General features: G+C 38.8%; 2 protein-coding genes across 4 annotated transcripts; both read right to left on the reverse strand.

Moving 5' to 3' along the window:
• Window positions 1-4156: 4156 nt before the first annotated feature.
• Window positions 4157-4687, reverse strand: LOC148294388 (uncharacterized). Its single transcript, XM_088253735.1, has one exon. It carries the CDS (start codon window positions 4685-4687, stop codon window positions 4157-4159), a length of 531 nt encoding a protein of 176 aa, XP_088109861.1.
• A 1283-nt stretch (window positions 4688-5970) lies between these two features.
• On the reverse strand, window positions 5971-14049 carry LOC110748438 (E3 ubiquitin-protein ligase COP1). 3 transcript variants are annotated; one of them, XM_021948419.2, is made up of 15 exons: window positions 13858-14049; window positions 13468-13564; window positions 12486-12880; window positions 12324-12401; window positions 12089-12244; window positions 11673-12005; window positions 11119-11276; window positions 10921-10986; window positions 10698-10776; window positions 8497-8652; window positions 8292-8390; window positions 7520-7624; window positions 6772-6951; window positions 6476-6586; window positions 5971-6399 (listed from the first exon to the last, which is right to left on the reverse strand). In XM_021948419.2, the coding sequence occupies exons 3-15, from the start codon at window positions 12798-12800 to the stop codon at window positions 6229-6231; spliced, it is 2007 nt and encodes a 668-aa protein (XP_021804111.1). In that variant the 5' UTR covers window positions 12801-12880; window positions 13468-13564; window positions 13858-14049; the 3' UTR covers window positions 5971-6228. The 3 variants fall into 3 exon arrangements, with proteins under 3 accessions (XP_021804111.1, XP_088109590.1, XP_021804119.1); XM_088253464.1 differs by having other exon boundaries at window positions 12486-12964; XM_021948427.2 differs by having other exon boundaries at window positions 12486-12969.
• Between the last annotated feature and the right edge of the window lie 936 nt (window positions 14050-14985).

Raw genomic sequence — 14985 nt, forward strand, 5'->3', positions numbered from 1 at the left:
GATGAAATTGATAACCAGGACGAAGGTACCACATTGCTTGTAGGTGCGCCTCTCCTAGCTTCGGAGGTATTTGTTGTGGACAATTCTCGCCATATCCCGTCTTGGTCTCAAGAGGTGTTTTGTCAACTGAGAAGCTTCAAAAAAATTCAAGTCTACGAGTAGGGACCTTCATTCCACTGTTTGACAGTTAAAGTCCTCTCATCATGTAGAGACCGATTCATTAAGGGCATTTGAACTTCCTAGTAACCGAATCCATAATTGAGCAGTGAATTGGAATTCTATTCTCCTGACGACTGGTGAATCTACATTTACCAAGTATTACTGGGAATGGCTTGAAGATGTGCTAAGTAGAAATACTCAGGTTCTTAAGAGCGTCGGTCTGTATAATGCAGTGTTTGCCTCATTATTTAGCTATGATTGACACGCTCCAGTTATCCGAGCCTTTTGCGAGTACTGGTGTTCTTCATACATCGCAAGGGGAAATGTCTATTTCCCTTTGGGATCTTCATGAAATCTGTGGTCTTCCTCTTACAGGTCGATTTTATGATGAGGTCATTCCAAGCACTGAGAGTCTCAACATGAAAGACCAAAAAGGAGTGCCTTATATCCCACACATTTGTCGCGACCTGTTCTTAGCATACCACAAAATTTTACGGGATTCTAAAGGAAAATCTGGAGTAAGAATGACTACTTGGATAAAATACTGGTATAGAGGGCCGTTCAAGTACAAAAAGCCTTCAAGGAAAACCATACGGAACAAGTGACAAAAACCAAAGGAAGACTTTTCTTCGTCTGGTATCATTGTGGTGGCACCGAAATGCACTGAGGAGGAGGAAAGGGTTTTTGAAGATTTGGGTATAACTGATCAAGATATGGAAAGATTGTACTTGGCCACTTTCCTTACTTGCTGGTTATGCAAATTTGTATTTCCCAAGGACGACGTCACTTTGATCAGACCGGGGGTTTTCAAAGTTGCCAGTCGAATGGGGCACGGTGTATCATTTGGCCTAGCAATTCCAGTATTGGCTAGCATTTACAAGGGATTGAACGATATTTCTAGCGCAGATGATCCAGGAAATTGTGCAACTGTTCTTCCTTTCCATTATGTGTATGGGTGGTTGGGCGAATACTTCGACACACACTTTACATCATCTTCAGAGAAGTCTACTTCTACCATGGCAAGGTTCTCAAGAAGACTTTCAGCAAAAATTTTTGAAGATTCAATAGCTTGAGCTTTGTTCCAGACTTGTCATAAAGTGGAGATGAGCTGTCGGGCAAGAATGTTTTCAGAGTGCCAACGACTGACTGATGAAGATCATATTTTCAAAGAAGACTTTGCGTATTTGATATGCCTTCGTTCGGGACACATTTCTCTACGACAGGAAAACTACCTAGTCATCCAACCTTATAGCCCGCACTGGTTCAGTAGATAGTTCTGCTATGTACAACATTTGCCAGGAGAACTTAAAGATGACATCCGGAATGGGACTATGCTATCAGTGTATTCACATTGGAAGTCATGCTTAAATGTTGGCAGTGCATCTACAATAACCCTACCCACTAAGGACAATATTCAGGAATTTGAGGTCACCTCCGATTATATTGTTGGTGGTCAAAGGTGCATTGCTTTGAATCAACGAAGTCAAAGACAGTCTCAACTGTAGGCAATTCGTCGTCGTTATCTCAGTCAAAATCTTTTAATAAACTCATGCGTGATAAAGTGCATAGAGTTCATCCAGAAGTTAAAGGTAGTTCTACTACTCCCGCGCCTCGAGTTCAACATCCAGTTCCAGTTGATGTTCCTCCAACTCGGGTCCCTAATGATAAAGGAGAAACATAAAGTGTAGCAAATTCACGTGAAGATTTCGTTTCCCTCGGTCGACGAATTCGCAACTTGAAGTGAGGGCATATAAGTAGCAATGAAGACAGTGAAGTCAACTTTAGGCATAAGAAGACAAGTGTCAGACTCTATTGCGATCTGGACATGGCATACCCACTCGATGACACATTTTTTTGTGACGTGCCCGCTATATATCTTCAGAGAACCCTTCGCAAAGTAGTTTCCTTCATTCAAAGATGAGCTTGGCAAGTTGTTGACTACCCTTGACAATGTGGGGGCGGACGTCTCATCTTTATGAGCTATGATCCATGCACTTATGGTGACCGCAATTGACTATTATTCTGCACACTCTACTTACTCCCAAAAGCTATCTCCTGAGGTTCAAAGCGATCGTTTAGCTGATGTTGACTCTTTACTTTCTATTGCTTTGGCTTTGCAACAAGCTGAAGAGGTTCATCAGTTTTCCATGCTTGAGTCTATTAACTCTGCCAACACGCATATGGAGGAGTTGAAGAGAGAACAAGAACAATTGGAGTTAAGACTGCGTCAACTAAACAAATCACTCTCAGAGAGTGGTGCACAACTTTCATATCATCATGGTGAGGTTACCCGCTTGAGAGAGGATAAGATTGCAGTCAAAGGAGCTCCTGTATTATCAGATGCCGATGTTGAGACTTTAGATGCACTACGAGTTTCTTTTGAGAGATTGTGTAATGCCTTTAGGGACTTGTCTTGGGAATAGCAACTTTATTTGTTGTTGTAAACTTTCTCTGCTTCGTTCATATTTCTCTTCGAACTTGTCAAAGTGTTGATGTTTACTAGTTAACTTTCGTAATGAAATAAAAGCATTTTCTTATTTCATTATTTCTTTCAAATGGTTCGGATTGATGGGGAAACCCTTAAGCCGTCCTCGGCTACGATCTTGTAAGCGCCACTTGTGTATACTTCTTGTACTACGTAGGGCCTATCCCATTTCGAAGTAAACTTACTTCCGGTTTTGTGTGTTGTGATGATAGGTCTACGTAATGCAATGACAATATCTCCTACCTAAAAAGATCTAGGGCGGACTTTCTTATTAAAAGCATTCGAAAGCTGAGCTTGATAACATTCTAAGCGTTGTTGCGCTTCGAGTCTCTTTTCGTCTAATGCTTCTAACTCTTGGAGACGCAGCTTCGCATTCTCTTCATCAATCAATCCCTTTTGTATGGCCATCTTTAATGATGGAATTTGACTTTCTAGAGGCAAGACTGCTTCCACGCCATACACAATTGAGTACAGTGTAGCCTGAGTAGGTGTCCAGTATGTTGTCTGATAAGCCCATAATGCTTCGTTTATCCTTTCATGCCAATCTTTCTTGGTTCTCCCGACAACTTTCTTCAACAGGTTGCAAAGAGTTTTATTGAATGCTTCTGCAAGACAGTTGGTTGGGGCATTGTACATTGAAGAGTTGTGTTGCTTGAAACCAAAATCGTCACACAGTTTATCCATTAACTGATTCGAGAATGCCTTTCCATTGTTTGTTATGATGTAACGCGGCACACCATACCGATGAATGATGTTTACTTTGATAAAGCTCACTACGTTTTCTTTCTTCACTTCCTTTAGAAGTACAGCTTCTGCCCATTTTGAAAAGTAGTCTGTGGTTGCAAGGATGTAAGAATGACCGTTAAAAGATTTGGGTGCTATCGGTCCCACCACATCAAGACCCCATGCATCAAATGGCCATGAAGTAATTCTGGGATGTAGCGGCTCCGACGGCTGGTGTATAAAGTTTGCATGGAATTGACATGCCCAGCATTTCTTCACATAATCCATGCAATCCTTGACCATAATCGGCCAATAGTAGCCCATCCTCTTTATTTGGAAATGTAGCTTTGGCCCTGATTGATGAGCTCCACAAATACCTGATTGAGCCTCTTCCATCGCTTTGGATGCATCTTCTTCTCCCAAGCATCTTAGAAACACGCCTTCGAATGAACGACGACAGAGAATTTCTTTGTAATAAATGAATCGAGGTGCCCGATGTCGTACCTCTGATCGATGTCTCAAATCATCTGGCAATTTCCCATGCTCAAGATAATCAATTAAAGGTTGTCTCCAATCGTCAACGTCAATGGACAATACTGAGATAACGTTGACTCCTTTTTGCGATGCTCCAAGTGCTAATGGAACGACCCAATAGTGGTAAATTGGAAGATTCACTGCTTCATCTTTTGTCAACGCCAAGGTAGCAGCAAGGTTGGCTAAGGCATCTTCCATTTGGTTATCTTTTCTTGGAACTTGTTCCAACGTCACGAAGTCAAACTTTTCAAGTAACTACGTGGCCATTTGGTGGTATGGAATCAAATCATCCTTCCTAACCTCGTAATAGGTCAATAGCTGGTTGATCACTAACATAGAGTCACCATACACTTCTAAGCTTGATATCTTCATCTCCATGGGCATTTGCAAGCCCAAGATCAAAGCTTGGTATTTTGCAACATTGTTTGAGCAAAGTTCACTTAAATAGAATGAATAGGGTAATACGTATCTCTTGGGTGATACGAAGACTACGCCAGCCCCTGCCCCATCTATACGAGCCGATTCGTCAAAGAACATCATCCAAGCAAGAGAAACGTCAGCGAAGAAGACTTGTTCGTCAGGTAAGTCATTTGAAACTTCCCAGTCTGCTGGAATTGGATGATCGGCTAGGAAGTCTGCAACAGCTTGACCCTTAACCACCTTTGCTGGAGTGAAGATGATTTCATATTGATTGAGAAGTAACACGCACTTGGCGAAACGCCCCGTCAAGACTGGTTTTGACATAACATACCTCACCGGGTCAGCTTGTGCAATTAGATGAATCATGAACGCTTGCATGTAGTGCCTTAACTTTTGAACAGCAAAAACAAGTGCAAGACACGTCTTTTCTATGGGCGTGTAGAGTGCCTGCTCTCTATGGACGTCTTTTCTATAAACATGAAAATCCTGCGACAAATGAGACAAGAACACGTGTACAAAATAATATTTGTATTAATGAAATTTTGGTTACAATCTCTTTATGAAATCCTCTTATTTGATCTCCAAAGTGTTTAAAGAAAATTTGTGTTTGATACAAGGGTCGTAGAGACTTGATCTTGATCAAATGGGTAGCACAAGGCTTATTTGGTGATTGGATTTTTTCTAGGGTGGATGAACCGGCACATATTTGTTGTGCTTGGTGGCTCTTCCAAAGTGAGGTGAAGAATGCAAAGAGTTTTCTGTTTCTTCTGAGTGCTTGGTTTGTCTAAGCTCCTTTCCTTCGTCTTGAGGCCTCCTATTTATAGGCTCCTATAGGATGCTTGACCTAAATAGCTTTCCTTCTTTAGGACCTTGCTTTGTGGGATTTTGATTTGATTTAAAATCAATTCCAATAATTTGGCAATTTAACCAAATTATCTTCAATTAATTGACTTGATTAACATTTGATTTAAATCAAAGTCAATCACAGAAGATTCTTTCCTTTAATTTTGTCTACACTTTGAACTGTTTGATGCACTCTGCCGGATTTCAACACGTGTCACCTTTGACAACTAATCCGATTTTGATGAGTCGTACGCCACATGGGCGGATTATGGGGCCCACAATTTAATCCACCAAACCCTAATTATTTTCTTATTTAACAGAATTTATTGCGCCAAAATTTGTCTGTCTACAATGACAACCGAAAATCTTATTCGAAAATTTTATCCGAAAAATTCATCCGAATTATGAGATATAAATTTTATAATAAATATTGACACGTGGCAACTAAAAATCTTCTCCAAATTAATCGTTTAAATTTTATAAAAAAAAAAATAAATTAAAGTGAATAGTATTTGCTTTTTGCATGGCAATAGGTGGAAACACAACAAGCCTTTTTCAAGAGCTGCCACTATTCACATAAATAGTAACAGCCCTTGCCTTGCCCTTTCTCTTAGTGTTTCTTTGATTAGTTCATACAGTCCAGCGTACCAAACGAGCCCCTAAGCATTATGATTTTTGATCTTTTTGTGCACAAAGAAAATAGAAATACAATACCCCAACGTAGAACGAAACCCAACTAAAGAAAACCAAGGGCGGCACACATGCCTATAAGTGAAGGCAGGCTATAATGAGGGGTAAAAGTGGGGTTTCTTAATAGCATCTAGTGCAGAATTATTATTGGACTGCTGGATTGAACCCCTCAATGGGAATCCACTGAATAATCAATGCTCTATATTCACTTTCTTTGGTACATTGGTATTATTTATACGACTACAAATAATGACATTGCATCTCAAACCTAGCATTTACACTTCAATAACATATACAAAACAAGAACCATTAGATTCAACAATGGCAACAGCGTTCTCTCTCATGAAGCCTTCTTACAGTCTCCATTTAGTTGTTTAAGCAGCAAGAACCAGCACTTTAATGGTTCCCTGACTGTTAGCAGTTAGCATGGTAGGGCTATCACTCTTCCAACATACAGCACTGATGAAGTAAGACCCTGCATCATCATCGGTGTCATCCAAATCAGGCGATCCAAATCTATGCCAAGTCACAGGTTTGGAAATTTCCTGCAAATCATACTAAAAGTTTAGATAATCACTAGGTAAGAAAGTGCTGAGATGGGTTATTTTGAACGCCAGCAACCTTATGATACACAAACACTTCATTCGTTTCACTGCCACACGCAATGTATTCCCCGTTTACTGTTAGACCTACGAAGTTCTTCTCATTTGTGTGACCTTTAAACGTACGAACCTTCAACCAAAAAACAGAAGATCAGTACAACTTAACTTAATCCATGAAATAAGTTTCATAATATAATGTCAACAATTCCATTCTTTTCTCGTTTTCTCTTTTGGTTTTATTTTTCCAGGTAGATTACATAAAATAACTTGTTAACTATTAAAGCGTACTAAAACCGACTTTGTTTCATCACTTACTGGAATATTTTCCTTCACATTCCATAACCGCAGTGTGCTATCAGTGGATGCAGAGGCAAGCTCATAGTTTGACAAGAATTTCACATAAGAAACAGCTTTCTTGTGCCCGGTGAACACATGGAGTGGTTGGCTTGGATTTCTTAAATCATAATAGTGGATGTGATGGTCTGCTGAACCAACCTGTAAAAGGCAGAAGGAGAAAGAGTTGAGGCTTTATTTGACGGAAACATCATAATAGAAAATTAGCACTGAAACTTTAAAATAATATTCTTCTATGCTCAGGACAAGTTTGGATAACATACGGCAGGTATACCTCCTGATTTTCACTAATCGGCATCCTGACATTGATGCAAAGAGGAGCCCCTCTTTGATATTTGAAAAATACAAAATTATCATTAACAAAGTACTGTAACTCTGAACTGTGCTAAGTTCCTAAGAATTATTAACAGGACATATCCTGGATATGATTATTTTATACACCACATACCCCACCCATAACAGGATGTCAAAGCAAAACTTAATTGATAAGCGCATGCACACATTAACACATATACATGCCTGCTGAAGGCATGTTGGTCCAGTGCATAGACCATAAGAATGATTTCTCAGGCACAGTATATTACTGTGTATTAACCGATTAAAGCACTTGTTGCACTCAAATTATCTGGTATTAAACATGACAACACACAAAAGCAGAAAACTCTGGTGCCATAATTTTTCTCCAATATTGGTAATGAAAGGAGCATACCGCAATGCAGTTGCTTGATCCAGGATTATACTTAACACAACAAATGTTCGCTTTCATGTCAATGTCAAGAACACTAGTTTCCTGCCTTGTGCACCAAACTTTTACCTGCTTGTTATAGAGAGAATAGAGGACAGCATAGTTAGTCTTCAATGAACCTTCCTTGAGCACCAAAACAGCTGAACGCACAAGTATTGTGAGCCTAAACAAGCAAAAACTCAACTCAAGCATGCACCACAATTATTGGCATTGCTAAAACATACTAAAAAATTCCACAACCAATATGCAACGTCAAATTACACAAGGACATTTTAATATTGCTCTGAATCCATTAATTTTGTCTTGCAAAATTAACATATTTATTTTCCCCCAGCTGAAATACGACAACTGAGTTATTGATACTACACCCATAACGCATCAATTTAGCCTCCCGTATATGCAAACTTACATATAGTGACCAGATACAAGCACACATCACGTATTTTGGTAGCCTAAACCAGCCAGCCTTAAGTCAGCATACAACAAAATTAGTAGCATAGTTAACAACATCTCGACTATACCCACTAGGAATATTCACTTGCAAATAGTGAGTATAATTTTTCCCCCTCGAGGTTTGTTCATAAATTTCTTACTACTGATTTAATAGATAGAAACAGAATAGTGCATGCAGCATCATGTTCTTTGCTTTTCCAGAAGGAAACAGGTACTACATTACATTTCGGATCACCTAAGCATAATACAAGACTTGGTTTAGATATAAAGATTCTGAGAGTACCTTACAATCATCACTACCAGATACAAGCCTAGTGGGCTCTGTGCATGAAAAATCAACACTCCAAGCACGTTTTTCATGCTCTTCATACTCCATGACACTCTGTCACAAAATTTAAGCATGAGCAACAAAAATTGAAGGTTGAGGCAATAAGTATACAAATTCAAATCACGCACAAAAATCAGAATGTGTAAATAACATCACATACTTGCCGAGTATTTACATCCCAAACTGTTACTATTCCCTCATAATCAGTACTAGCTATATGGTTTTTCGTAAACTTGTTCCAGCTCAAGCAACTAAGCTTTGAACGTGTAGGCATCTCCACAACAGGACAATGCACATCAGCTGGATCATTCACAACCTGGAAAGAAACAGCATAAACAATCAACATCAATACTTCCAAATCCCAAAAAGGGTGGTCAATGAGCAGTGATAATCATTAATTGATTGGCTGGCTTCATAAACTTCATAAATCAAGAGTACTTAAATTGCCAACCCACTCCCCCTAAAGAAAAAAGTAGACACAGACACATGCAGGCACTGGAAACATCACATTGAGTATGTGATTGCAAGACTCTTCAATCGTTCAAAACTGTTCAAGACTGGCTTCGACAAAACCACAAGAAGATTCATGTCAACAATTGCAATATTTCCTCCGTTAAGAGGTTTACATTTACTGAACTTAAAGTCAAACGGGACAAAAGTGAACTGATCTAATATCACAGGTCAAGGTGACAGAAATACATTGATCCCAACCCAAGTTAACTTTTGAAGTACATTTGGATAAGTGGAACTATTGCATGTTTAATTATAAATTAAATTAATTTACTTAAAGTTGAAGAAACTACATGGTGTCACATATCCTATGTTCATCAGCAGAAACATGACAGGTTTGGGCCAATGTTTGTCATGCAATGCTTCATTTATTCGAAACCCTAATCATTGCAGGCGTACAAAATGCTGATGGACAGACACATAATATTTGTTAGTATCTTATTTTATTTAATTGGAGAGCTTGTTAATATTTTATTTTATGTAATTGGAGAGCTAATTTTTATATGTGATAAACTTTTGTTCTTTATAGGTGTATGGCTCATGTAAATGAAATGATTAAAAAGGAGCCAATTACAAGAAATTATACTAATACTGAAGTAGAGCCCACAGCTTTTCTTCCTTCATTAATATTTCTCTTGCCCCATTATTTCCTAAATTAACAACAACAAAATAGAAACCAGGACCTTGTGATTTGTGTTCTTAGTTTCAATCTTATTAAATTTTTACTCATTCTAAGTTGAAAATCAGGACTGGAAGTAAATAGTACAGCTGGGCCTGACTTTTCCTAATTCAATTGGGAGAAGAGGTATGACTGAAAAAGGAAAGAAAGCAACGGAATTGTAGCTTCTACAATAGGTGTTGGACATGAGCTTGACTTTGATGTGAAAGATTGGAGACTGACATGGGCCTTAAGAAAGGGAAAAGCACACTGCATCAGGAATCCTACTTGACAAAAAAGATTTTCACTAAAAAAAGGACACTTTGGCAGCAGATAGACTTGAAGAGAGACGGCAGATTGGTAGCTTGGTGTTTTTAGTTTCAGAGCAGTTCCCCATAGAAAGACCCATTATTTTTTTTGTCATGGGGTTCTAAACTTCTAATCTCTCAGCTAAGGCTGAGAGAAAGCCCTATTCAGATTCGATGTTTGAGTTTATACTTTGAATTTTGTGTGCCTCATAGACTGGAGTAGGGATGGGCAATGGATACACTGGGTATTCAACACCATTGCCACTACCACTACCACTACAACCACCGCCACTACTACCACCACCACCACATCACCTAATGGGTGTCCTTTGCTCATCCCAATACTAGAGTATAAGAATTTGGAAGGTTAGTATAAGGATTTTGTGTCTGACCATCAACAAACATTCTTGATACTAGAGTTGTGAAAGAGAGCATAAACTATGATACATTTTCGCAAGACCATACAAGATTGTTATGTAGTTTCCTTCAAATTGGCTATATTTGTTGAGCATGAACAAGTTTGATGAATGGTTAATTCACTTCTCACTACACTTAATTTAAATTTTCTATTTGTTTATATATAACGATACAATAAACTTTTTCATGAGTAAAAACCACATTCTTATATGAGCTGAAGGCTTTAAAACGACCAAAGACTAAAGGCAATTTGGCAGCTTTGTTGAAAAAAAATTAAGAATTTAACATGGAGCATGGATGGAAATACAGAGTCAAATTAGATGAGATGAAGCCATTCAAACAAAAAAAATCTTATCTCTCCACCCTTTTCTTTTAATATTTGACTATGCTGAACACTTTCTTTTTGCTGATAGACAACCATTGTTGCTGAAAGTAATGGTAAAAAGAACATTAAAATCAAGTACGTACTGAGGAGAAGTCGAAAACTTTTATGCACCGTGAAACCCCAGCAGTAGCGAACAATTCATAATCACGGTCAAATTCAATGCTGCAATGAATGTCAACAAATCAATGAGGTTCTCAAAAGAACAGAGAGAGAGAGAGAGAGAGAGAGAGAGAGAGTAGTTCATTTTTAATATCAATATGTTTCATTCTGAAAAGTTAGACATGATATGCAATATTCACTAATCACCTTGATACTATATTAGCTGGGTGAAATAGATCCCCATGCCTAAGTTCAGCAATGACCCTCATCCGACTGTTTCATAAGAAAAATTTAAAAAAAATGCGGATGAAACATGGTGATATAGTTAATTAAAAAATTTATATCTGTGTAAATTGACCAAAAATAAATATTTCTGTAAAGGAATCCAATATCTGGTTATCATACCTATACCGCGTTAACGTAGTGAGCACTGATTGAAAATCTGCAAGGCCTGTAGTGTAACCTTCTCTTTGTATCACATTTTTGTCCCGTTCTTGCTGGGTATATGGTTGGTTCGCCATCTGGCGTCGCTTTTGCAGGTAACACTCTTGTAGTTCATCAAACTACAGCCAGAGATGGAATGAGAATAAATCAAGACAACAATAAAAAGAAGTTCAGGGTCTATCTTACCTTAAAATCAAGTAACTCGACCAATAAAAATAAACGTAAACTCAAGTAAAGTACAGAAACCCCATGGCCAAAACCCAAAATAAGTTCTGATTTCATGCCAAGTTGACAGATATTTATGCATTTATAGAGTACAATTGAGGTGGCTTTTGTTGAGGATCAAATAAGGGAATAGGTTTGGATAATAGGGCAGTACCATTTTACCCATCATCTAATGTCAAATTGTTCAGAATTCTAGTAATGGCCACGAGGTACAAGTATATTTATTAAAAGATAGAAACACGCAAAGTGCAAAGTTAGTCTACAATTCACATGAAAGGACTCTCACAGACCTGTGCATGGACCCGCTTCTTTCTGGCTACAGCTAGACCAGATTGAGTCATATACTGGGAGTCTGATGCACTTAAAGCATCCTTTTTCTGAAGTCCCCAGCCATCAAGTTTCTTAGATTGAAGATTCCATGAAGACATCCCTGCTCGCCCACTGAGAGAACTGGTGTTGTTATCTATGGAGGAAGGCCATGACTTTCTTGCACCAGAAATAGAATCATCCCCTCCAAGCATCCGCAGCTTGACGGAGTATCTGTCCCTCGCACGGTACAAGTCCATTCTGCGTCTCTCTACGGCACCTATGTCCTCTTTAATAAATTGAAGATGGGTTTGCACCTACATTGAATCCGTAATGTAAGCCATTCAATTCAATTAAGTCAAATATATTTAGCATAACACAAAGAAAAACATGAAGAGACCTCATTAAGCTCTTCAACTTTTTGCTTCCTTAGGCAATTCAAGAAGTCGAGCAGTATTTGCATATTTCTCTCCGCCTCTTCTTGTTCCATTTTCCTCTTCTTCTCCGCCAGGAGTGTCAACAGGGTGTCTAGCTCCTTGATGGACACTTCACATCCCTATCACAGCAAAGCACCACATTCATACAACAAATAACAATTCATATTCTATTTACTTGACTCGGACAATTAGACTCACCTGTTGCAATGCCTGACGAAAATGCTCCACAGGGGACGCACTTTTGGAAATTTGACGGGCCGATGCCTTCTTCAGAAGCTACAGTACATTCCATATCACAGTAAGCTGCAGTTCCAAGTATATAATTTTTCATCTTTAAGGAGTAGGAAGTTGAGAGGGGACCTTATCCAGCAGGAAATTGGGGAACAATTGGTTGGTGCTGAGGAACTGGGCGCAGCAAGGGCAGTCACTCTTGTTGCGAAGGTGGGTAATGATGCACATGTAGCAGAAGCTGTGACCACATGCTGTGAGGAAGGCATCCTTTACCAGCTGCATGCAAATTGGACACAACAAGTCCTTGTCCACCTCCGTCAATCCTTTCTCATGAGCTGGACGATCCATGTCATTGCTCCCTGGATCTGCCGAAGCCTCAACACTTGATGGCTTTGGTTCTGGTTTCACCGCCGGGACTAGAGCCCCAGTCAAGCACTCCTCCATTTCTTTCTCTCTTTGTATGTATCTCTATGTCACTCTTTTCTTTTGCTGAGCCCAATTTGATGATTATGGCCCCGCCCGGGCTAGAAATCAAAATTGTATAAATTTTTACATCAATTAAGAACTAAAATGTGACCAGGAAGGTATGATACTCGGGGAGTAGTCATCTACCCTAAAAAAGACACAATAAATATTGAATATTTTAACAAAAGTAACAAATCACTAAAATATGCAAATAGAGAATTAAATTGAATGTTTGAGCAAGATGATGATGAAGTGTATTGAAACATAACACTAGGAACAGCAAGCACAAAATCATTCAGCATAATTCTTGTTGGTTTCATTTTTCTTATTTCCCAAACACTTGAGGTGTAGTTAAGGAACAGAAAAACCATCATAAATGAAATTGAGGAGTAGAGATGTAAGGAGTTTGTCCACTTCACTCAATCTAAATACCACTCCTCTTCCTAATGCATTGGAGGACGGAAGTTTTAATAAATTTGGGATGAAAGCGTTATTTTCAAAAGTTAATTTTCAGCCATAGCCGACTCTTCTCCTTCCTGGTTCTACAAAGAAATTTAAATGGGGATAGGGTTTCATCTTTCAACTTTTCTGAATCTTTGATTGAGGAGAAGGAGAAGAAGGGCGAAGAAAGAAGAAAAGAACCTACCTTGCACTTGCAGCTGCTGCAGCCAGCAGAGGAGCTGGAAGTACCCTATTGCTTCTCTTAATCTTCTTTGTCGATTCTCCTAGCCCAATCAAATAAGCTGCAGTTCAAATTCAAACAAGTAAACCCAATCAAATGAATGCAAATAAAATAGCTAAAATATCAATAATTATTTTACTATAAACATCCACACGTATTGAAAATCAGTTGGGTCAAAACAGCAAAGAACCAAAACCCACTCGAAATCTATACAGACAAACAAAACCCACATAAATAAAGAAGCAAACTGAATCAAGAAATGAGAAAAGCAGCAATTCATTGGGTTTTATTTTCAGAAGCAGGGACATCCATATAGAGAGAGAGACAGAGCAAGAGGAAGTTGGGCAAACTTACAGTTAGAGAGCAAAGAGAAAACTGGAAAGTAGGGTTTCAGGTTGAGGGCTTGAGGTAGAATCAGATTTAAGATTGCAGTGTGAGGAAGGAAGCCATGGCTGCTTTGGGTTCTTCAGCTTCATTAGCAACTGTCACGCCTGTTACGCAAAAATAAGAAGCGCACCATCAACCACGTGTATCAAAGCCACCAAAACAATTCTGTATCTGTTGCCTTTTGAGTTTGAAAGCCGATGTTGCTTTGGCAGCATTTGGGCATTTCTATTGGGCTTCACACGATTGTGATGTTTAGGGCCTTTGTTTTCTTCGGCCCTTGGCCTTCATTTGTACTCAATATTTTAATTTTTGGCATTAAACTTGGATTAAAAAGTAAAAACTAGTGGAGTGTATGATGTCTATTTACAAAAATTCCACAGTGGGCGTGATGTATCCATGCGCCCCTATTATGAACCGTTGGATGAGTAAGTGGGGATGTGGGTTAAATCCACACCGTTGAATGGTGGTAATCGGTTAAAATGGTTGTTGTAGGTAAAAGAGAACAAAAGAAAAATTAAACAAAAATAGAAAAATAGAACAACAAAAGAAAAATAGAACGATACAAGGAAGGGCAAAGAAGATCTTGAACTGCTGAGGCAATCCCACCGACTCTCTCTGTCATCTCTCCCTCTCTTCCCCTGCAACTCAGAGGAGATGCATACTAAGGGGATATTTGGTGTTCTTGAGGTTGATCATATTGGCATCTTGAGGTCTGCATTAATTTCTGCTTAGTTGCTTCTTGGGCTTAGCCCCCATTTTTACAACAAAAAAAACTTGCTGAAGCCAACGACTGCTTTGTCGTCAAAGTCACTGTGAGTACAAAACATTCCATTCTATTTTTGGGGTTAATGGGTTTTTGTTTTGCTGAAAAGAAAACCATTGTAATTTGAGTTTTTTCACATACAAGAAACACATCTTTAATGTTGGGCATATTGTTGGGCACCTTCTATAGTGCACCAGCACACCCATGCGCCATTTGTCCTTTATGATTCCCCAAGATTTTTTTTAAAATTGTTTACTAGTTATACAAGTTGTCAAGTTTCCACTTTTTGTTTATATTTAAAGCAAATACAATTGCGTAAGGGTCATGCAATT

Source organism: Prunus avium, chromosome 5, assembly GCF_965620075.1.
Source record: "Prunus avium chromosome 5, drPruAviu1.hap1.1, whole genome shotgun sequence".
In the NCBI taxonomy this organism is placed as follows: Eukaryota; Viridiplantae; Streptophyta; class Magnoliopsida; order Rosales; family Rosaceae; genus Prunus; species Prunus avium.

What these genes read in the sequence shown, in the direction of transcription:
- LOC110748438 (XM_021948419.2), bottom strand. Translation starts at nt 12,800, where the DNA reads ATGGAGGAGTGCTTGACTGGGGCTCTAGTCCCGGCGGTGAAACCAGAA. An exon ending in CCAATTTCCTGCTGGATAAG is followed by an intron (nt 12,402 to 12,485) that starts GTCCCCTCTCAA and finishes AATGTACTGTAG; the next exon opens with CTTCTGAAGAAGGCATCGGC. An exon ending in CTGGTAGTGATGATTGTAAG is followed by an intron (nt 7,625 to 8,291) that starts GTACTCTCAGAA and finishes TATAACAAGCAG; the next exon opens with GTAAAAGTTTGGTGCACAAG.
- LOC148294388 (XM_088253735.1), bottom strand. Translation starts at nt 4,687, where the DNA reads ATGATTCATCTAATTGCACAAGCTGACCCGGTGAGGTATGTTATGTCA.